At 37.5% G+C, this 23,769-nt stretch overlaps 1 protein-coding gene across 3 annotated transcripts in view; it reads right to left on the minus strand.

The window, feature by feature from the left end:
• Positions 1-23,135, minus strand: part of KNDC1 (kinase non-catalytic C-lobe domain containing 1) — a 61,670-nt gene extending 38,535 nt beyond the window's left edge. For all 3 annotated transcript variants that reach the window (XM_083843125.1, XM_083843123.1, XM_083843124.1), the window contains exons 1-5: positions 22,896-23,135; positions 18,373-18,571; positions 15,567-15,625; positions 1,929-2,075; positions 168-285 (exon numbers count right to left, since the gene is read on the minus strand). In XM_083843125.1, coding sequence (XP_083699251.1) covers positions 168-285; positions 1,929-2,075; positions 15,567-15,625; positions 18,373-18,571; positions 22,896-22,997 — 625 coding nt within the window. In that variant the 5' untranslated portion in view covers positions 22,998-23,135. The remainder of the gene's footprint in view (positions 1-167; positions 286-1,928; positions 2,076-15,566; positions 15,626-18,372; positions 18,572-22,895) is intronic.
• Positions 23,136-23,769: the final 634 nt, after the last annotated feature.

Genomic DNA, 23,769 nt, shown 5'->3' on the forward strand with positions numbered 1-23,769 from the left:
AATACATTATGTTCATTAAGAGTTGTGCATTTCCTGCCCCCACCCCCAATCCGTAAATATTTAACAACTTTTTGATATCCAGAAAGGAACCTGTAACAGGAAAGGTATACACAGTATTTTCAGATGTCACAGTCTAAAATTCTAGACTAAGTACATTTTAAGTTTACCTTGAGAAGCACCAAATGATTCAATTGAAAGAACCCTTCTTCCAACAGCAGACAGGCTTCGACAAATATTACTTGATGAAGCAGTCTTCAGTTTTTCTTCACATAATGACAAAATACTCTAGAGAAAATTAGTGTTAAATACTTATTTAATAATGAATAGATATGTGAATTTTGAGTAAAGTGAATCATGTTAACTCGCACAGTACATCTGAAATTATAAGATGCTACACTGGAGGTCTTTCTTGCACAGTTCATTATACTGTACATTTCTATTATGCAGTTGAATTCATTTATCATTTTAACCATGGGCTATCATGAAATTATTTAATACAGTTCAAGTTCTAGCCTACAGTTAGAACACACTGAGAACAACTGATAAAAATTAATCATCTTAAATGTCATATTTCACGAATAATATATTGCAAACAAAAAGCTAGTATGGATTATTTTTAAGCAGCTAATGGTTCACTTGAGTTGAGCAGTATGATAAATATTTTTAATCACCAAAAATACATTAAAAGTAAGTCCTGACTCTTTTAAAAATTACTGAGAAACAAATATCTAGAAAGCATTACTCTGTTAGCAAAAGCAGTCATTATCAGATCACAAGAAGAAACAGCATTACATTAGGATCTCTAATCTGTAGCTTGGCATCATTTAATGACAAACACTGATATCAGTCACAGTCTACAGACGTTTACATACATTTAACAGCTTGTCACTATGGGCAGGAAGTAGAAGAGAACTCTTTCTAAATGCATCATACTTTGTCCTCATCAGCTATAACCAATGATGAGACCTTATACAGCTCTAAGGAGCTGGTCTTAATTCCCCATTAATCTGCTTCACTGCTCTTCTGCTGTTGTAAGTGGAAGAAGAAAAATAACTGTTGGTTCACAGATCAGACTGAGGAAGGACAGGAAAAAGTGAGACATGTATCCAGCCATGCTAGAGCCTAGTGAAATGCCTAGAAAACTCTATGGGTCAGCCCTTAGAATAGCTCCCACCACTCCATCTGCCCAAGAAAGAGTCCAGTGGAAAAGGAAGGTAAAAAGAACAGATAACTGCAAAGCAACCTTTACATATACCCTAGGCCGGCCTTGACCCACTCCATTTTTGGTTAGTGTGAGTAGTCAGCAATAGCTTTCAGGGATTACAGACCAATTGCTACACAATCATAGCTTTCCCGACAATGATAAAAAAAAAGTACACGAATAGAAATACAGCAGGCTACATGTTAGGAATGGTCTCCTGTCTGGGCAGCCCTCAACCAGGGAGTGAGGTATTATTTGCTTTACAGAAACGAACTTTTTCATCCTTCTATTGCAGCACTCCTTCTTGCAAAGTATTCATTAGGGGTGCTATACCATTTAAAATATACACTACCATCTCAGAAGGAAAATAATACAATACTATTCTGACGTAGAAGAACTGAAGCCAAGAAAAGTGACATTTGAACAGTTGTTATACTCCGTAAATTAAAAATTAAGTGGGAAGAAACAGATAATGAAAAAATTTAGATCCACAAGTGCTCCACCCAGTCTTCTTAAAAATGGAAACACCATAATCCATTTACATCTGATATTGAAGTTGTATTTCCACTAGATTAGCAAGAGAAAAGAGAATCTGCTGAGTATGGGAAAATTTCAGCTTTGCTGTAAAATCAGAGCATATTATATATAAATAATATCTCTATCAACAACTACATATGTACAAGCTTTTTTTTTTTTTTTAATGGAAAGCTATGGAAGGCTGTTTTACCTCAATATCTGGCCTATTTTCAGGATTCTCTTCTTGCATTTGTTCCAGTAGAGTATGCAGATCTTGCCCAAATTCAGATTCCATCTCAGGTTCTACTATATATTCAATTGCTGCTTTCAATGTTGCACCCAGAGAATAGATGTGTGCCTGCATTAAGTTTAAAAAAAGACATTGAATATGTTACTAATTATCTCTCCAAAAGAGCTCTGAGAACACAAGGGGTACAGCTTACATTGCTTTCATTTTTAACTTACCAGGTAACAGTTTACTGGAAAGGTAGTTTAGTTTAAAGGATCAAGAGGAACAAAACAGGGTTTCAGTTCTGCTTTGGAGAATATGCTCATTATCAACAAAGAAATAATACTGTGGTCCAGCTAGAACCTTTATTCTTCCTCACCAGGAACCAGTATTAAAATTGTTCATCAGCTACATTCAAATATAAAATCAATCTCTCTGTGTGCCTGTCTGTAAGTAGTATTTAAGTTCGAAGCATGTTGGGAGACTGAAGTGGCATTTCTGTTAACAGGAAAAATGTTTGACAAAGAACTTCATATATAACAGTATTTTAAAAGTGCCATCAAGCATAAAGAAAGCAAGCAGAAATAATACAGCATATTATTTAACAAATTTTAAGAAATACTCTGACATTTTCAGGGCTAAACAAAAGTTAAAGCAGATTGATGAGGGAGTTGTCCAAATGTCTCTTGAACAGACAGGCATGGGAGATCAACCGTCTCACAAGGAAGCCTGTTCCAGCATTTGATCATGCTCACAGTAAAGAGATTTTCCTAACGTTCAATCTGATCCTTTCCTGGTGCAGCTTTGTGCCATTCCCATGTGTCCCATCATCAGCTCCCAGGCAGCAGAAACCAGCACCTCCTTCTGCTCTTCCTCTCCTCAGGAAGTTATAGAGAGCAGCAAAGTCACCTCTGAGCCTTCTTTTCTCCAGACTAGACAACCCAAGTGTCCTCAGCCTGTCCTTGTAGGACATGTCTTCCAGCTTTGTTACCTTCCTCTGGATGCTTTCAAGTACCTGAACATCCTTTTTTATATTGCGCACGATACTGCACACAATAACCTAGGTGAGGTTGCACCAACACTAAATACAGCAGGAGAATCACCTCGTTTGACCAGCTGGGCTATATTGTGCTTAATGCATCTTAAAATGTTGTTTGCCTTCTTGGCTGCCAGGGCACACTGCTGACTCATGTTGAGCCTGCTGTCAACCAGCACCCCCAGATCTCTTTCTGCTGAGCTGCTCTCTACCACCTTGCCTTCCAGACCTGTGTCCAGAAATTCACATATCAGATGTGTTATAAAAAGAACAGAGGAACAGATATGTTATGTTGTTTCAACATATGGCATTATTCACGTAAAAGTAGCATCAAGTTTTACTTTTATTAAGGTATTCATGACTTAAAGAAGTTTTCCAACTTAAAAGTTAAGCCTCGTATCTAAAGTGAAACAATGAGAAAATGAGTTTGTGATCATCCACTAGGTGGGGTGTTCCACAAGTTTATGCATCAAATCTGCTGCTTCCACTTACCACACTGTTTAAGAAGAAAATTTTGCTTTCTGGGAAAGGAGAGAAAGATGATAAATGCAATAAATAAAGCAAATCCACAAGAAGAAAATTTCTAATGCTTGCTAGAAGTGACTGTTCTCAGCAAAAAGAAAAATAAATAAATCTCACAGTCTAAATATTTTTAGTGTGTTAAGAAATGTTGAAAATGAATACAAAAGGGCAGCAAACAACTTCCCTTCTCCTGGAAGACAACAAAAGTAAGCACTATACTAGAACTGACGAATTTTATTTATTCAAGAGTGGTGTCGTGCCACTTAACACTCCCATGCCTGCCAAGTGAAGGTTTCTTCCTTAGTTGAGAGGGTGGTGGAGCAGGGGAAAAGTCTTCAACCCTGCTAAGGAGAATTGTTTACGAATTATAGAAACTGTTATGTTATGGGGTAAGAAAACTACATTTCCAGAAGCTGATAATTAAAATGCATTTCGAGAAGAATCCAAAAGGAAGACAGACAAACAAAACACCAACCACACACCTCTCTTCACAATTCCTAAAGAGACTTTCAAGATAAAAGACTATATCTGACTTGTAACAGAAGATACCTGGGCCATACTGGCAAGACTGCATTACTCTATCAACTTGAAAAAGAGTGTGAAGAAAAGGAAGAAGTTATATTAGAAAATCAGATCTCCAGATCTGGTTGTAGGAGTACACTTACACTTAGCTCAAAGTAACAAAAATATATAAAATCATCACCGTATGCATTAATGGGAAAGTCATTGTGGAAATAATGTACACTTAAAGCAAAATGGCAACAGAAACAAGAGTCACAGATATGATTTGACGTCCTGAAAATCTTCTTCTCAGCAACAGGCTAAGGGAGCTAATATATTGGAAAAGATCTGATGGTGATAATCATACATGTGGCTTCATATAGTTTGAATAGTAAGTGTATTCTAATACTAGAGTGTTTTCTAAGACACAAAGGTGTAGCAAGACTCAAAAGTAATAAAACAAAAAACAGATAAAAATTCAAAAGGGTAAGGATGCTACATATATAAAATTTTCAGGCTAAGGGTGAGGACATCTGCCATCATGTTAGAATTTTATATTATGAGTGAACTACATTCAAAAAGGCTTCTGTCAATTCCAATCAAAAGTTATTTAGCTTGCTACACGCTATTTTATGACCACTACAGGAAGTGAACTCAGAGAATAATAATGATCCATTCTCATTTTAAAAATGTGCAAATCAAAAGATCACGAGAGGAAGCAAAAGCTCCAAGCCTACACACAGAGTGTGACAGAGACACTGTTGTATTACTGCTTGGCAGGACTCAAGAGCTAAGCTTCTATAGGAACTCAGACTTGCAGACAAACAATGCAGAAAAAAAGCTGACAAAAGAGCTTTAGAATAGCAACTGCACGAGCATTTAGGGTATTGCAATTATGAATAATGTCCATTTACATTTTGTACTGAAATTTCACTGAATTCAGAAATTTAGGTCGTCAACAGAGAAAGAAAAACCATAATAGAATTAATACTTGCTGTAAAATATTTTTGACTAAATGATAAGCTACAGGAAAATAATAAAAAATTCTTGGCTTTGACATTGATATATGACCCTTACTTTACCTTGCACCATTTTTTTTTTCCATTTTATTGAGATTGCTGTCACAGTTCAAATCATTTAAGGGTTCCATAAGTGAAAGCTTCAGTGTTGTTATAAATCTCAAAGTCTTACAAACAAATTCAAGCTAATGCTTAACAAAATTACTACTAAGAGAAAGCATTTCATATTTACTTATGTCTTTTTCAATATGCCAACTCACTCTAAAACATGTTTTATGCAAAAGGAAGTCAGACAGTAATATTCCTCAGCAACAAAATGAAAGGGAAATGGGCCTATTATCTTTTTAATACTTTTCTTCATTACAAAACTCTTTTCTGCATAAACTGTAATTACTGGAAGGTGCAGTATTTAATATTAGCATTTTGTTCGTTTAGCACTTTGGATGTGCAGATAATTAGTCTGCAGAATGTCTTAGAAGTGCTAAACCAGTATACTACTCACAAAACATACACTCTATCTTGAACTGGCAGCAAATGCTGCAAAAATAATATTTTAAACCAATGTTATACTTGCAATTTATCCCTTTTAACTGTAGTTGCTACCTAGTCTTACCTGAAAAAGTTCTTCTCCAAAAGATTTCAGAAAACTGGACAACAAAATGCAATTACAGGCCAGATTCTTCTCAAACTGCTCACCAACTGAGAGTAGTATTTATTCCATGTCTCAAATTGCCTTTTTATTGACCTAACAACTAACTAAACACTTTCATGTTTTAATATGTTCTTAAGCAAATGTCAGGTAATCAGTTTATGTTGCAAAAATACAAATAAGACTTTGCTGATGCAATCATCTAAAAAACAATGCTACAACTTGAGGAGAAGTGATCCAATCAAAATCTAAATGCACTTATCACATACTATGACTGAATTTATTTATTAGTATTTTTACTACATTTTACTGTGCTTTTATTTCTTGTGATCTCTAGTTATGTCATTCAGTTTGAACTGAGGAAACCTTATTTAGTACATCACTCTAATCTCACTGTTTTGTAGTTGAGGGCTTCTTTTCTGTTATGGTTCAGGAAAAGACATTTCCTCCATAAATTTGTCTAAACTTTATCCACACATAAGAATTTTGCACTCTGGTTTTACTGTGAACATTTCTGAAAATACAAAGAAGTAATTCCTCATGTTTATTTTTAAATCTACCTATGTTCATCTCATTGTTGCCACTCACTTTTTCATTTATGAGGGCTGGCAAATAATCTGTCTGCTGCGGTGGAAGACTTCACAGATTTCTAGCATAAAACTCTCCCTCAGGGAATCCTCTTCCAGGCTTAAGAATATTACTGTAAGTAATTACTTCTTTTATGAATGCTGTTTTACCATCTGGTCTTAGAAATTTATTTTACTGCTAGTTTCATCAATATGGTCAATAGTCTATTCAGCTGAAACTGTGATTTAAGCAAAAGTTTTGATAGTTCACTATGAAGAAGAATTGCAGTTAGAACCTTTCTTTGAATCATTCTTTTACACCTTTGTCCATCTGCTGACTTACAGACTCTGTGCAGGATTCCTGTGTTTAATAGTGTTTTTTTTAAAAAGATGTCTGTTTAGTTTTATTTTTTGTCCCACCTTGTTCCATTTTCTTCTCCTTCAACTTAACAGAGTTTACAGTTCTTGCTAATTTATTTTTTTAGGACTTTGATTAAGGATTTTTAAAGCATACCTTTTGACTTGCTTCTAATCACCTCCTTAGGTTGCCATATACAAGCCACTTTTCAGGTCTTCTGAGGTCTTCTTTGATAGGAGGTATTTTTTTTTATTTTTTTATTTTTTTTTAAAGCATAATAGCTTTTTAAAAGTATAATGTAAGCTTTAAAAAGCTTACAGTAGTCTCCATGTTACCTGCAAGCATGTTATTTTAACAGCTGTTTTGGTTTTCTATATGGCTATATAAAACAGGTGGCTGTTGTCCACAGACTAAGCTTCCAGTATCTATAGCAGTGATGGGTTTGAAAAATAATACTGTCAGTCCAGAGCTACACTCAGAGAAAATATAAACTTTTCAACTGGACCTCAACAAAGTTTCAAGAGGCTGCTACTCTACCTACTGTAGTGAAGACTGAGATATATCTTGAGCTACCGTCAGTGACTGTTGTAAACATCCATTTCACTTTAAGAAGTCACACAAAGATGAACAAACACAGTAGCTGACAAATTTTCAACCAGGCTACATTCACGAAATTACTCTTGTATTTGCAGGGTGATGATGCAAATTAAGAACATGTTTCTTATGCTTCCATCCCAGTTTCAGCCTCCTTTAATCACAAAGGCCAGCACCCTAACCCGGATGAATAGCACTTCAATTGGCTACTTTCCTGCAGGACTGCGGAAGCGTAATAATGACACGCAAGAAAAAGCATTACAGTAAAACTTTGGAGACCTGAGAGGTTATATAGCAAAAGCTACAGACATTTATCTTCAAAGCTTCTTAAACAATGAGATTTCTTAAACTCCTTTTGAAATTCTGAGTTTCACATATCACAGTCCTCCTTATGATTTATCAGCCATTAACCTCTTTACTTTTAAGTTACCTGCCATAGGTAATTCATTCGTCATTTTACTAAACTAACACAATTTATTCCCTGTAGGCATAAAAACAAGAAAACCTGGGAAACTGTTATATGCATGCTGAGCAAACTACTTCCATCTTCTCTCAACTGCAAAAGTACAAGATTTATTTTCATTGTATGGCAATGTCATTTGTAGTTATTGAAGTTTTGTTTAAACAATTATATTCCTTTTTATCTTAAACTTAAGAGAAACTGCTTACTGGTAAAATCTGTCACTGAGCTGAGTGATCCATTCACACAATGCCCTATCGCGGTATGCTTATTCCACATTTTGGAGCTAAATAACTGAAGGAGAATACCTCCTGTTAAGAGCACTACAAGCCAATAAACTTGAACAATTGCCCAGTTCCCCTATCACGCCATGAACTGACACCAGGATTCTGACACAAATTAGTTGTTACTGTACAGTAACCAGTTTGTTGTTCTTTGAAGTAATAATCTGAATAGATTCTTTCTAATTTTCTAGGAGGAATAAAGATCTTTGATGAACTGCAGATGCAAAGAACTGTCCAAACACTTCTGAACTTACCCTACCACATAATATCTTGGGAGAAAACATTCAAAGAACATCACTGCCTCTGACCTCAGACCTTGTTTATTCCCTTAAAACAAGGATTTTCACACAGCAGTTGTAGGTGACGGAAGTGGCAAATGAGTAGGTAGCACTCATAGTATGTCAGGAAAGTAAACAGAGGAGGATACACAGGGAGTGTTTTTTTTTTTTTTTTGAAGTTTCATAGGGGAATGTTTTCTGCAGAATTAAACCTTGCTCTTTCTTGTCTATTAGACAAGATGTATAGAACTGATGTATAACATGATATGACTTGAACTGTATAGCCTGCACACACACAAAGAAATTTACATTGGAAGTGTAACATGTATACTACACTCACAGGCTTCCTCTTCCAAAATGACAAACTGATTAAATCAGCATCCCTAAGTGAAGTGGCAACATATGTTGCCTAATGACAACATACAGAAGTTGAGAGAAAGGAGCACCTGACCTTAGTAACTTGGTGAAAGGACTCAGATGTTCAAGAATCCTGAAGCAAATATATACTAACAGGTTTAAACAAAACTTGCTCCAGTAGTCACCTGAGAAAGTCTAAGTCACTCACAATGCACTTCCCAGGAGATAAGATCCGTAACTTTAACTGTATGTTCTCAGTTGCTCTTTGAAATGCAGTAATTAAGGAAAATGATGTGTAGGTGGAAACCTTTTATCATAATCCTGAAGGCTCTGCTAACTAAATCTAAAGCAGCCTAATGAGATAACTATGACCATTCAACTCATAGTGAAGACTGAAGTAGTCTCAAAATTTCATCTGGACATCATGAAACCATCTCTTCTGCCATCTAATTCTAAATCAACCAGTTTTTGAACTTTTCAAAAAGAAGGTATTTATGAATGTTCTCATACCCTGGTGAAATGACATATATACAAATGGTTAAAAATTTTATATTCCCTGGAACAATGACAAATATTTAGTCTCCAGACACTAGCAATTATCATGGATCTTTGTTTATGACCCAAATAACCATGTAAAACAGACATAAAATTCACGTGAGACATATTTTGACATCAAGTAATGACAAGGAATAGTTTTGGAGGTCTTGTTGCCTTTAAGGACTCAGGCTTATATTTCAAAAGGATTATAAAAGTGTGCTAAAGAGTAAATTATGGAAATACGTGGTAAGTGCAATAGAAAGTTAAGTTATTGCTGATAGTAACGCCATTATAATGAGGTCTCCCCCTGAGCCTTCTCTTATAGATAGATTAGCTTTAATAATGCCCACTTATAAGAACCTAATAAAGTAAAGAAGAAACAAAGTACTGCTCATTTTCATTGAGCATCTATACACTCCATTATTTTTCTTCTGAGGGCATTTTTCTGCCTATGAGACAGACTTCTACTGATGAAAATAAAAGTCTAAAAAGTTGCATTTCAGATTTAGAGACAATAGGCTCAAAAAGCCTGTTAGAAAAGACCGATACGACAATTTTGCAAGCTCAACTTCAAAACTAACCAACAAGCTGTATGTTTTTTTGGGGTAATCAAGTTATACATTTTAAGGGATTCTATGTATAACACCAACAAAAAAAGACAGCTGTCAAGAAAAAAATCCTGTTGGTCTCATATTCCTTCCTTTGGTTAGCTCTTTGTGTAAAGCAACTAAAGGGTAATATTTGTTCATCACAAAGTTCCTGACTTTTCCTCAATTGGGCCAATGATGCAAAAGCAAGAGCAGGAAGATTTCATTTCCTCTTCTATAGCACAGCAGAAGCCCAGGTAACCAAATGAAAGTAATTTATTTTTGTCACCGAAGGAAAAGACAGCTTTAAATAACATTCAGAAAAGAGAATGGTTTAGACTACAGGAGGAGAAGAGTTACCATTTGCTGATGAGAAGCCTTTCTGCTGTTATGAAGAATTAGTCTCCAAAGGAGGATACATGAGACTAAAGGAAGTAGAATGCAATAAAAAGTGCACAAGCTGTTTCAAAAGACTTATTTCCCCATCAGATAAAAACAAAACCAAAATACCCTCGAAAAGAATAGGTAAAAAGTCTTTTTTTTTTTCTCCCCTCCCAGAGCTAAAGAAAGAACAGAACAGTAGTGATAATCTCATAGCATTCAAAGCCACTGCTTTAAAAGGCCAGGGAAGTGGCAAAAGCAAGACTTCCTTTATACCTTCTGCTGTTCTGATTTGTTGGAAAGAATGCTTTATAATTTAGAGAAGGACCAACAGCTGAGACCTGAGCAGTAATGATCGGCTATTGAGAAATACTACAGTATCAAACTGTCAGCTCAGTTTTCTTTAGTAGGACCGACATATATATCCTGAACCTTATTTTATCTACTCCCTAGACCAGTAGGTTTCATTTGGCATTTCAACCATGCGTTTATATGCTTATAAGAATACTTATACAGTAGATAATCTAACTGCCTTTTCACATTTCATAGGAATAAGACATCAAACTTAACTATTTATTTTTCAAAACCAAAACAAAATACTTAGCTTATCTTTCCTATTTGAATTAGTTATACCAGTTTGCATATAATTGTCTTTTGTTTAGTTTAAAGGTTGTTGAAACACTCGAAGGGTGGGTTTTTTTTTTTTTGGACTAAATCACCTATAATCCACTGAGAACTGCAAGCAACAGCTGTCAGATTCTAGCAAAGAGACTGGCAGTGTTCAGCCTTTTCTAGTTCTGATTCTCTCCCAGCTGCCCAGCTGAGAGATCAGCATGCCCCATTTTTGCTATGATAGCAGAAAGCAACAAGTTCTAGATGAGAAAACAGAACTGTGAACTTCACTTTCTTGCCATTCTCTATCCCATATTTTCCCCTTCCCCCTTCAAGGCAGTATTCAACTCCATATTATTTTGTCAGTTCTTTCATCCCTGAAAAACTTTAATCCTTCTGCACACTGACTTTTCAGAACTACTGTATTTTATCACCTCTAAATAATGGAAGAAGTCATTAAACAGGAGCATTATCCAGTCTGCTTTAGACATAAAAAAAGACAGATGATTGAAAATTCACTGATTTCTGATAGAGGTTCACTAGAACAAGCAAAATTGAATAGCCATATTATTAAAAAGATTATAAATGCAAGTTCACACATGGCAGGCATTAGTCCTTCATCTCACTGAAAGCTCATGTCTTAGAAATGTGGGGTTCTGCATCAATGAACCTCTGTGTCAGACTCAATGGCAGTTTTGTGATACAGACAAATAGCTATTTGAAACTGGTTTGAGACAGCCGATGTTTTTAACCTGAGGCAAACTTCTATTGTAGTGATAGTGATGGAACTAAGGCTATTAATGAACTCACCAATATTTAACTATTCCTGTTGTGCCTTCCATTGGTCAAACTTCACAAGTCTAGCACTGTACTGCCCAGGGCAACAACAAAAAAAAAAGAACCATTTTCATTACAAAACGTTTGATTAAAAAAAAAGCTTTTTTATTTAGAAATCAAGACTCAGTATTAGTTTATACTGAAGCTGAATCATTTGCTAAGCATAGAGTATTGCCAATTTCAAAAGAAACCTCAAATAAGTATTTTTGCATCTCAGTCTCTTCGTGCTTTTCTAAAAAAAAAAAGCTCATTTTATACTGCTCTCTAGAGCAACACACTAGTAGAGCATTACGTAATGTGAGGCTAGCCCTTTATACTCAGATGTTTATTTCTAGCTGACTTAGCTCAAGGTTCAGTGAAAACAAAAAAAGTGGTCAGTATTTGCTATAGCAAATCAGAGGAGAAGCAGAAAACAGATCTTTCCATCTTTGTAGTCAAATAACAGCTTCAGTTACCAAAACATTTTTGCCAAACCCAACCACATTGCATACCTGCATATGCATTAGTAATAAAAATGAAAAAGATACTAAAATGTACTGTAGAAAAGTCTACCTCTTCTTGGAGTTACAGTATGGATTGTAACTCTAAAGTTTATCTCCTAGGAAATGAAGAAACATTTATCTAGTTTGTCCTTCTATTTCCCTCCCTCTTTGCATCATCAACCCTTAACAGCACAGTTACTGGGGCACAACTTTAGTAGCAACAGTATGTAAGGTTATAGCACAGTTAGAGGAAAAGAATTAAAATGAACTTCTTAACATCATTCTCTCTAAACAGGTATTTCTGGTGTCAGGTATAGAATAGACAAGTCCTTGAAGAGCTAGTTTTTACCTTCCTACTATTAACGGTAACTGAAGTTGGTGTTATTATTCCCCCTTGACAAACAGAGAGCAGGTCAGGAAAAGAATGCAAATCTAAAACAAACCATGTGAAATTAATCGCCTTTCAGTCCTGTGCATTGGCCTTTGGACCAAGCTTTAGATCTCTTGCTATTCAAAATTCTCACAAGAAACTGAAATTTTTAATTGTGTTGTTTCAGGCACTAGGACAGCAATGCATTTCAATTTGTTTCCTGTGTGTGCTTATAAGTACCAGCTAAGTTTAGTAACTAATTAGACGGGAGTCACAATTCCATTAGAGGTCTGGATCAGTAATTCACAAAGGAGGAAACAAAACATCTCTTGTTGAAAAAACTGTAGCTTTATTTAAAAGATTTTTTTTAAGAGTTTGAAGAGGAAGAAGTCATCCAGTAGCTATACAAACCTCATTGTACACTTCCATTTTTAATCCACAAAATAGGTCATGCTCAAATCAAGTAAAACCTCTGGCTGACAAGTATTTTAAATCTGCTGAGCTTTTGACACCAGAGTAACAGCTATCAAAGACCACAATGAAAATAATTAGTAGTTCCAATACTCATTTCTTCTCTTTAAATTGAAATTGAACAGTTTCAATATAAACACTATTTTCCATTGGTCTCAACAAAGCATACCAAACAGCTGCAGAAACGATCCTTCAACAAAGTACAACTAAGCAAGGTCATTACCAAGGAAGGAGTTAGCAGTAACACAAAAGATTTCATGCCTCTATAAAAAGTCTAGCTTATTGGCATAGTACAAAGAATCTTATAATACCAAGAAAGCACAAGTGCCCAGAGTTTCCTCAGAGAGGTGCATTTAGACATCAGTAGTATTCCACTATTGCATAATAGAAGGTTACAGCTAGGGGTGAGGGTATAGGCAAAAGTATCAATGCCTTTGAAAAAACAGAAGAACTTGAAGTATTAGTAGCAAGAAAAAAATAACTTGGAAAGACTACGATATTTTATAATATTGTAGAATTGGTGACAAGGATTAACCTACTGCAGGTCTTAGAAGCTGCAAAAGCAAGTTGAGGTCAATGTGGATCCCTGACAAAATCTGATCAAGCGCTTATATGTTTAAAAGTGAACCAAAATCTACAAGCAGCAATAGGTAAAGCTTTGAAACTTCCATGAATGTTCAGAATCCCCCAGCTGTCTGGCAAGAGGCACCCAAATTCCAGAGTAAAACAATACACCTCCTGCCTCAAAGGGAAAAGCACTGGCTTTTCAGTCTTGTGCACTGCACTAGCTTGGTCAATGGGAAACAGCTGGGGCAACAGGACAGTCCTGTAGCACTGGCCTTCTGCTTTGCAAGGCTCCCCAACTTGCTAGGTAAAGAAATAAGGCAAGTGGACAGAAATCAGTGTACCCAGCCCTCATCCCATTTCACAACAGACAGGAACAAGGTTGTCACTGCTCCTCTTCCATTTAAGTACATACCTTCATGTACTTTCATCAACCTTTGCAAAGAAAGTAAGAGTCAATGTTCAGAGACACTCCTGACTCAAACTGCCTTCCTTGACTGGGTAATTGCTGTTTGTGCTGTGCTTGATATTAGGATTCACTGAGGCTTAGCAGGCTTGTAAGAACTGCCATAAGAGAAAATTTTAAAAATAAAAAATGAACCTGTATGCAGATGAGTTTTGCCCAAGAGGAATACAGTGGCCTTGTATATCAGACAGAACTAAAGTTTCAGGTCTTTTTGTATTCCTACAGTCTTCCCAAATTCCCATTTCACTTTGTCCTTAGTCTTAGAATCTATTTCAGTGCATCTATTTGCTCTGTGCATTATCAGAGTTCAGCAACTCCTAGATGCAGAGAAAGGGGGGAAAAAAATGCGAGTTTTGCAGAGGAGTAAATAACTCCACAAATCTTTTAAGTATCTTTGTCTCAAGTCTTAGAGACTTGTTGAGAGACAAGGCATGGAGAACATATTTTCCCCAGAAGCTTTTAACTGCAGCTTCAGTACAACAAAAACAAAGAAACAAAGAAATAGTCACCTTTGGGTCACTTTAGAACTTGCTTTCCTCAATCACATCTGAATATAAAGACTACTGCATTTTCTATGTTTACATATAACGCTGGTTCCCTCCTAAAAACCCTCCCTGACCAACTCCCCAGCCCCAAACAACTCAAGAAAAAAACAAAAGAAAACACAACCACAACAAAACAAAACACACCAGCTTGGGAATGGGGCAGGAAATTGAGTGCAAAAAAAAGAAATCAAATTCAAAATTCAATAATTGACCTATATAACTACATTAATAAAAGCACAGCAACAGGAAAAATGTCACATCCCTAAACTTCAAAGACTTTGCTACTTCATATTCTATGATACTATTTCTCCTCTCCCTTGCCTTATCATTCTCATCATACTTGCAGTACTACACAATTCCAAGGTTCACTTACCCTTTTTCCCCTTAGGCAATACACAGGATTATAAAAATGACTATGAAGAAGAAAATTATGAAAAGTAGAAGGTTTTCGTGTTGAACAATGAAGAAACAGACTAACTTCTATACTTTGAATGACAATAATTCAAATGCTTTAATTAGCAACATGTTCTATCTAAAAACACATGCCAGGAAAAATAATGTATTAAAAAAGCATAGATACTAAGCAAGTAAGCACTCTTGCAGTATGCAATGAGATGGTTGACTTGGGAGGCTAATGAATTAGTATAAACAATTTAAATCTAATTTAATTTAACAATGTAGAGCATTTGTGCATTGCAAAGCAACAGATAGTCATTTGTTTCTTCATTAAATCAAAGATAGTATTGCTGATTACCCTTCCATGAATTATTTTACTGAAGAGAATAGCAAATAAATTTTATATTTAATCATAAAAGTTCATGGCTAGTCCCCAAATAGGCAAATGTAACCAGTGAAGGATACCAGTGAACATAATATAAACCAGCTGTGGTTTAAGACAACCTGTTATACAGTAATAATAGTCTCTCAGATTTTAACAGTCAGAGAACAAGTGTTTTTACAGAAAATATTTTAAGTTTACTTTTTATTTCTATAAAACACACACCATGTTCCTAAAACAGCACAACTTACTATTCATAATCTTTAAATGTGTTAGGATTGCACATTGAGAATGCCGAGCATTTGGTACTATGGAAATACTAAAGATGATCAAACCCCACTATTTTACAGAAATTTATGAACTTGCCTCAAAAGTGTTACCGGTGATATCAAATTCTGGTGGAACAAAGGCACCCTCTGGATCATCTTTAAAAGGAAAAGGAAATGTATTAGATTAGAAATTAATAGCTGTATATAAAAAAAATACTAATTTAATGATGCAAGTTTTAAGGCACATTCTTATCTGATATGAAAGAAACTGTATGTAGCAGTATTTTGGTTCACTCCTATCCGATCTACAAAGAACTTGTCATTCATGTTTCTAGTACCATAAGTAAAATAAAATGCCGTTTTCAAACTGCCTGTCAGAAGACACTATTTTTCCTACCAAGAAAAAAAGCAGACAACACCCCCAAAGGAATACATTTACCACACCTAACCACTTCTTGCATGTCTTCAGACCTTTATGCTTGGAACAAGTTACCAGCTTGTGTGGCTCAGCTGTGGCTTGCAAGTTTGGTTTGGTTAACAGGACATTTCCATTTGCTAGTTTCTAATGCAGACCTGTGAAATGAGGGTTCAAGCAGCAAAAAGCGATCTGAACAGCTAATTGCCTTCTTTTCTATGGGCCAACTTAGAACCGTGTGTGTGTCTGTGTTAACTGCATTAACAGCTGGACGAAACATCCCCCATTTGTGTGCTGCCTAGCAGAGAACTGAGCTACTACAGCAGTCACTGCTGACTGAAGAGACAGATGGAAGAAACTTCCTAAGAGAAACTGATGTTACATGCATGCTTGGATGCAGCAGCAATGTCCACGCACTGTGTGGACGTCACATGAACCCAGTCAAGAACACTAAAGGATTAAAAAAGTGCCTGACTGAAAACAACTGTGTGTCTGTATTTTAGAGGTAAAATGCAAAACTCAGATTGTGAAGACAGTAAACTCGGAAATATGGTAGAGGACTTGTTCTACATATTTATATATTACAGCTACCTTTTCCCCGTTCTTTCCAGAGAACAATTTAAATGCTGTACAACTGTACAGTTTTTAATCACCAGTAAAGCTCACCGTATTCTTTTAATATAAAGTTTAAAACAGAAATTTTTCTGATTTGAATAGACAAGAAGATATCAGAGCCCTTGGCAGAATGTGCTATTGGATGTTTGTCGCTTTCCTTAGCGCCACAGAAACTGCAGGAAGCAGAACTCTACAAAAGCAGAGGTGACAGGCTGCTCATTTTCTTGTGCTGGCAAGCAAGTCCAGAAGTTATTTTCTTCTGGAAAATGAAATGCATAAGCAGCAACTATGAAGAAGCAAAAAAGACAACTTCCAGAAGGGCCTATCTAGCAAACTGTAATCATAACAAGATTTGAGGAAAAGGGGAAGAGAAAAACCCAAGGGCATGGGGGAAGATGAGAATAGAATATACACAAATTTTTGCATTCCTCTTTGAACAGAACTAATGAAAAGTAATTAGAGACTAACATGACTTCACAGAACAAAATTTTTGTACGTCATTTGCTTTGCATAGGAATTCTCATAATCTCACATATTTTAAATACTTGAATAGGGCAAATTCCTGGATCAATTGTTTGCCAGCTATTCGATTAAACTAAAACATTTACAAAGGAATTGCTTTTTTTTCCTCCTTTCCATGCTGCAAACAAAAAATCTTAGATTAGGGTGTTTTTCACCCATTAGATTTACCCCCTTCAACAAGTCTTTTTTATGCCCTTATGAATACAAAGCCTACCGCTCCACCAAATTTCAAGTTATGATGAGCTCTTTAAAGGAAATTAATTCCATGCTACCCTTTTCATATGGAACTAAAAGTTGTCTCAAATATGTTTGAGTAATCTAACTGCAACACAAATACCACAACAATTATGAAAAAAATCTTTATCTTTATGAACAGTATTTTGTTGTATGCTTACTTGAAATACAATATTTAACTCTAAAGAATGTAACTAATATTCATGTTGAAAAGTTATCTTATCCCTTTTTTCTAAGGTGATCTAGTTTTTTTTTACTAAAAGAATAAACATTTAGATTTAAAAATAAGATTAAAGAAAACATAATAAATACCTGAATAGAGTATGTATGGTCTAGAACAGTTCTTCTAAATGCAAGCTGGCATAATTTTAAAAAGACTACAAAATAAGAGCTTTTTTGTTTGTTTCACAACATTCCTACTAGCAGGCTCAAGACAAAGATGTTTGAGATGGGTCATGTGAAATTTGAAAAACAATATGGGCTTTTTTTTGGCTACACTGAAATCAGAAGTCATGTTTGCAGTTAAGCCGTTCCCCCTCTTAATTAATCTCTTACCATACCTGAAGATCTTACATGCTACTGGGTAATGGTATTTAGCACATTAAAATCATTCCTCAGTCACTCACTAACCTTGTTGAATCTAAGATCATAACTTAAAAATATTCCTCATTCAAGAGAATTTTTCCTTTCTAGCAGCAAAGATCACTAAAATTCCCCATCCTCTATGTCCACAACCATCAAGATACACTGAATGTCAGATTGTTCCAGAAGTACAACACAGCCATGAAATGAAAAGAACTGGAAGAGGCAAAACCAAGAATGTGCTTTGCAGAAGTAAAGACATGGGCACACAGATACAGTAACACATAACCAGTGTTCAAAATGGAAATACTGGATACATCTTTTAAAAGAACTGGGAAGAGTCTTCTAATCAAGCTCATAAAAGCCTATCAATCACAAAACTAAGCATATAATTTCATACTATATTAACCCATTTTATTTTTTTTCCTTTATTTTAATTACAAGTCTTAAGAATAAAACATAATGCTTTACAACAGCCTCTCAGAATGAGTTTCCATAGTTTTAAAACAAATTGCCTGGAAACACAAATACTTACCACTGAGTTGTTCCATGAAGCATACATTGCCATTGGTGTTAAAAGCCAGTGTGTCAGGAGTGATGCAGAGTGTCTGGAAGATTGCAGAATGGGCAATGCTCTTCAGAGAATGGCAACACTCCAGGCAGATTGCCCAAATATCTTGCTCGGTAAGACAGCTATCCCGCAGTGACAAAATATCAGCAAGGGACACATTCTCCTGCCAAGACACGAATTCATAAATTACTCCACATTTCGTGATATTACTTTGCGCATCGTAGATTACATTTGACACAATTGGCTACAAGTAATGTTTCCAGCAACTTCTCAGACTTTCTAGGACACCAATTAACACCCTGAGAACACAAAGCCCATGATGTTGCTCTTACAGTTCGTCTCTAAGAGGCATACTTAACCTGAACAAAGGTATCACAGTATGTTAACATCAAATACGGACTTACTAAGGGAGTTACATAAACACCGCATCAAAGTTAGGGTAACACACCGTTCAGAGGTAAAAGCAGAGAGACTAAATCAAAACATTTTGTTTAACCCATGTCTCCCTTAAGTTCTCCCAAGTGCCCTCGGATAAACTACTTTCAAATTCTCCTCGCAGCAGTTTTCCCTAACAGTGAACAAGTACCCTCTAAACTGGCCTGTCTTAAAAATGATGCTGTTGTGAAGAATAGTGGTGTAGACCGTTTAATAAAGCCTCAAAAGTCAAAATTCCTGTAGGAAAAGTGTTCTTTGACATAAAATATAAACATTTTAGTTGTCCTAGACTTCTCCATTACTCCCAACGTTCTTGTGATCAAAACAGTACACAGACTTAGTTTCTAAATTACTACCTGAAGCTGTACCTCCGCTTCCTTTGACCATTTCATTACAGCAAGGCTATAAAAAGTTCGTTTCAAAAAAAATAAAAAAAATGCAGCTCAAATGTAGCTCTTCTGGTCAAGACATTCAGAAATAATGCTTTGCTAAAGCAGCTGGACATTTTTTGTCCATTTTTAGAATACTAATACATTACCTGTACCTACAGAAGTAAAGTTTCCATGAACTTAGAGGCGTGACAAAAGCATACAAACAACCAAAACTCCAATTCCATCAGTAAAGAAAAATAAGCAAACAGAAAAATGGAAATATCTACAGAAGCTACTTAGTACCAAACCTATACCATTATTAACTATAAGTTATTTCTCATTAATTTATAAATAGTAATTAAGATTAAAGACTATACTTCTGAATGATAAGTATACCTTGAATTGAAGATATAAATGCTCATTACTTAGAACATAGAAAATAAACTCTCTCTTTGTCAGCAAAATAGCACATGAGATATTTTACAGCTCTGAAATGGAAACTGAGTTGTAGTGGTTTAAAGTTTTAATCCTGGGGAGGAAACTTGAAAAATACAGTTATAACTTAATTTATGTACCTCATTCCTGGACAATATCAATAAAATCTGGATTACCATTTACAGATGGGGAAACAGTTTGTTGGCATGTCTTTTGGAGAATGAAGTACTACATTCATCACATCCTTTAAACAAAAGCCAATCCTTAGTCCAAAATTTTGGGTTTTTAGTCTAAAGTATAATATTTAATATTTACCGGTGGGGGGGGGGGGAGGAGAGAGGAAACAGCTAAGAAATAAATCATGCTTACTATTATTTGAGAACCTTAACTGCTAGATTCAGTACTGTAATTTTTGCCAGCCTAGAGGTGGATTGATTTACTAATGGCAGTTATTACCACAATGCCTTCAAGCACTAATCACAGACCCTCAACCCTCAGAGTTCAGTCCTACATAACAAGGAACAGCAAAAACCCATGCAGCTCAGGTACGTGAAAAAACAGATCTCATTTTCTCCGTGCTGTGCTCAGAACCTTATGTGCAACACCACCATCAGATTTTGAGGATGGACGAGAAAACTTTGCACATCTTGTTCTATGGGGAACCTCTGTCAAGCATGAAGGCAGCACAGAGGTTCTTATATCTGAAAACATAAACACATGACAAGGAGCTGGACCACAAGTCATAAGTCTTTGAAGCTGATCAAGCTGATAGGATGAGGATAAGCTTGGGACAGGATGACAAACTGCTTATTATAACTTCAGGTAAAAAAAAAAAAAAAATCTGTGATCAAAGCAATGAACCAGTAATTTTTAGAGATATTATAATAAATACGTAACAACTGCAAACTTTAAGACAGCCTCAATGTCAAGCTGCAGTCACAATCAGGACTTGATAGAATTCCTTTTGAGTCAAGCTTTGAGGTTGAGCTCTAGAGCTGATACGGATCATCAGTAGTGATATCTGTAGTTTAAACATACAAAACCATCTTTGTTTTGGGGTTATTTGGGGAGTAAATGAAAGATGATGATCTCATGTCAAACAAATTTAACTTCCTCCCAGGGAAAGAGAAAGTTAGGTAAAACAAAAAGCAATAAAGAAAGCTGAGCTCATGTTCAATAGCTTTCATCAGCAATGGATGTATGGGTGAAGATGAGAAAAAAAACAACAAACCAAAAAAAAACAAAGCAAAACAACAAACCAAAAAAACACAACAACAAAAAGGCCATCAACCACTCAAGAAACCTTCCTCCTTCTAAGGAGGAAGGTTTCAGGACATGAAATTATTTATTTTATGGAAACTGTGTATTTCTCAAATGGCCACACTATCTTGATCTAAAGCTGCTATTGCAGCAAAGCAACACCTTTTTAGAGAATGAGGGATTAAAAATAATGACACATGTATTTGCTTTAAGAGCATAACACAGCACTTTCTGGCAAGCTGGAGCTTCTGGAAAGCCATGACTGCAACATTTTGGTCCACTGAAGATTTACAGGAAAACTAGAGTCTTTGTTACATAGAGACAGAAGCCTTCCTCACTTGTCTCATGATCAGCAAAAGATACCTGAAAAAGCCATTTACTGTATAATAACTAGGAAAAGTTAGCTGTTCAGACAATATTTAAATTACTCGCTTTAGATTTCAGTTTTCCCTTGTATTTTCTTCAAAAAGTATAAAACACGGGTTAGTAGTATATGTAATTAAGCAAGGAAAGGAGGAAGAAAAAAATTAATTGGCCACAGACAGCTTCTTAAAAAAAATTAAAATGAAACATCAAAGAGTTTTAGACCAAGAAAGTCCTGGTAAACAAATATATTTTAAATACACCATTACCCTCTATTTCCTATTCATTTGCTCAGGCAGCATCCAGCTTCACATGTTGGCTGCTGTAAGCCACATACATCAGACACTGGCCTCACCACATAAGGCGACGAGAAGCACAGGCTCCACTCAGTGACTAAGCATCTAAGAAGTAGGTACCTCAGCATTCACAGCTTTCTGGCATCTTTTTGTCAACATAGTTCACACAAACTTCAAAACAATCTATTCCAGAGTCATGGATAATACGGCAAACATCATTCACTACATTCATCAGATTTGAAGAAGGTCATGTTCGTTCTCTCAACAAGAATATTGAAAATATTCCTGTGCCAGGAGTTATTAAACAGAAGGGGCTGGTGGGAATCTATAATCAAAGTATATGTTAAGCAGGTGAGAGAAATGGGCTCAAGTCTTCCTCCTACAGAAGGAAGATTTGACCCTCAGCCTTCTCCCATCCTGAGCAAATACTCAGTATTTGCATTAAAGTATCTAAGCTGATGCATAAAGAGGAGGCCACTGCCACCTGCCTTCTATATTTTGCATGGGCCAGTCTGAGAGGGCCTACTACACTGAGTACTACAGATGATGAAGGAAGAGTACCCATTTAACTAATAAAAATGAACTCTGGATCAAGACTAGAAAAGTCAGTTAATACCAGAAGGGTGAAACTGCTGAGATGCCTTATGGAGGTTGGAAGGGACTTCTCATTTTCAAACACCTCTAAATCCTGATTCAGCTGGGGTTCTTGAAACACCCCATAAGCAAGATTACAAGGGCTGGTCTGGGGAAGAAACAACTCACATACAGTTCTCCAAACTTTGACTTCAGAGTTTACACAACTTACCATTTCATCCAAACATTCACTGAGGGGTAACATATCATTGTGGAAGCAAGCAGGAGCAAAAAAAGCAAGCGCAAAACCAAACACATCCAGATAAATTTGATTACAGAACCAGGTTTAGCTACAGGTTACTTGGCAAAATAAAGATTTAACATATTTTTTATTTTAGTTTTTTCTCCTGACAAAGGCCTTTTTACACAGAGCAATAAGAAATGGCTCTATGAATATCAAGCTGGTGGCCACTGGAAATACTTTTGCCCATATAAAAAATTATCCTTTATTATGTACTATAAGGAAACACTTCACAACTGCAGAGCTATCCCACAGCCACAACAAGAATTACGAGGCACCCCATCCTGGAGGACCATGACTTTGCCGTTGTATGAAGAAGGTGGATGGGGATGGACCAAGCCCAGCTGGGCTCACTGGGCAGGAGGGAGCCGCGATGGGCACAGCAGCACCAAAAGCCGTGTCTGCGGTGCCCCCGGCCCCGCCATGGGGCTGCCCCCACCCTGCCGCACTCACCTCGTCCTCCAGCAGCGTCGGCAGAGGCTCGAAGTCGTAGCAGGTCACCTCCTCCTCCTCCTCCTCATAAAACCCATCCTCCGCAGCGCCCACGGCCTCCATTCCGCCCGGGAAGGGAGCAGAGGCTTCACCTCCTCAGCCCCAGCCGCGCACCCAGAGCACGGCCCCCGCCGCGGCACATCCCCACGCCCGCCTGCGGGCTGCCCCCGGCGGCGACCCCCACAGCGGCGCCGCGCCCGCCCGCCCGCTTTAACCCCTTCTCCTCCCGGCGGGGCCCGGCCGCGGGGCGCCCCCTGCCTCTCCCGGCGGCCTGCTGCCGCCGCCCGCCTAAGCCCTCGGCTGGGGCAGCGCTGCCATAGCAACGCGGCCCGCCGCCGCCTCACTGCGGCGGCTCCCGCCCCTCCTGCGGCGGCGCCCGCCTCGCCCTCCGCCCCGCCGAGGCCCGGGATGACACTGGAGACCGGCCTCCGATGCCAGAGCCCCGTCCTCCGCGGTTGCGGCGAGCTCCCGGAGACAGGGCGGCGGTGTTGCGGCGGGCCCTGAGGGGCGCGCCCGCCGCAGTGCCCGCTGCGGCCGCCCGGGGCGAGCGGGTGCCGGGGCCGGTCCCCGGACGGAGGGCGAGGGGCCGAGGCGACGGCGTTGCCTGGCGGCCGGTGTGTTTACAGCCGGTGTGGCCCTGGAGTTTCCTCGGCCGAGCGGTTTCCTCGCCTCACGGGCGCCTCGGCCGTGCTGAAGGCCCTGCGTGCCCCTCGTGCCTCGCGTCCCCCCCTCACCGGCGGCTAAATAAATGGGATTTTTCAAACTGATCATCGACTTTATTTTCATTAGACCTGACATTTGTTTGCTTTCCACAGGACTTAGAGCACCTACACTA

Source organism: Anser anser, assembly GCF_964211835.1.
Source record: "Anser anser genome assembly, chromosome: 7".
NCBI lineage: Eukaryota > Metazoa > Chordata > Aves > Anseriformes > Anatidae > Anser > Anser anser.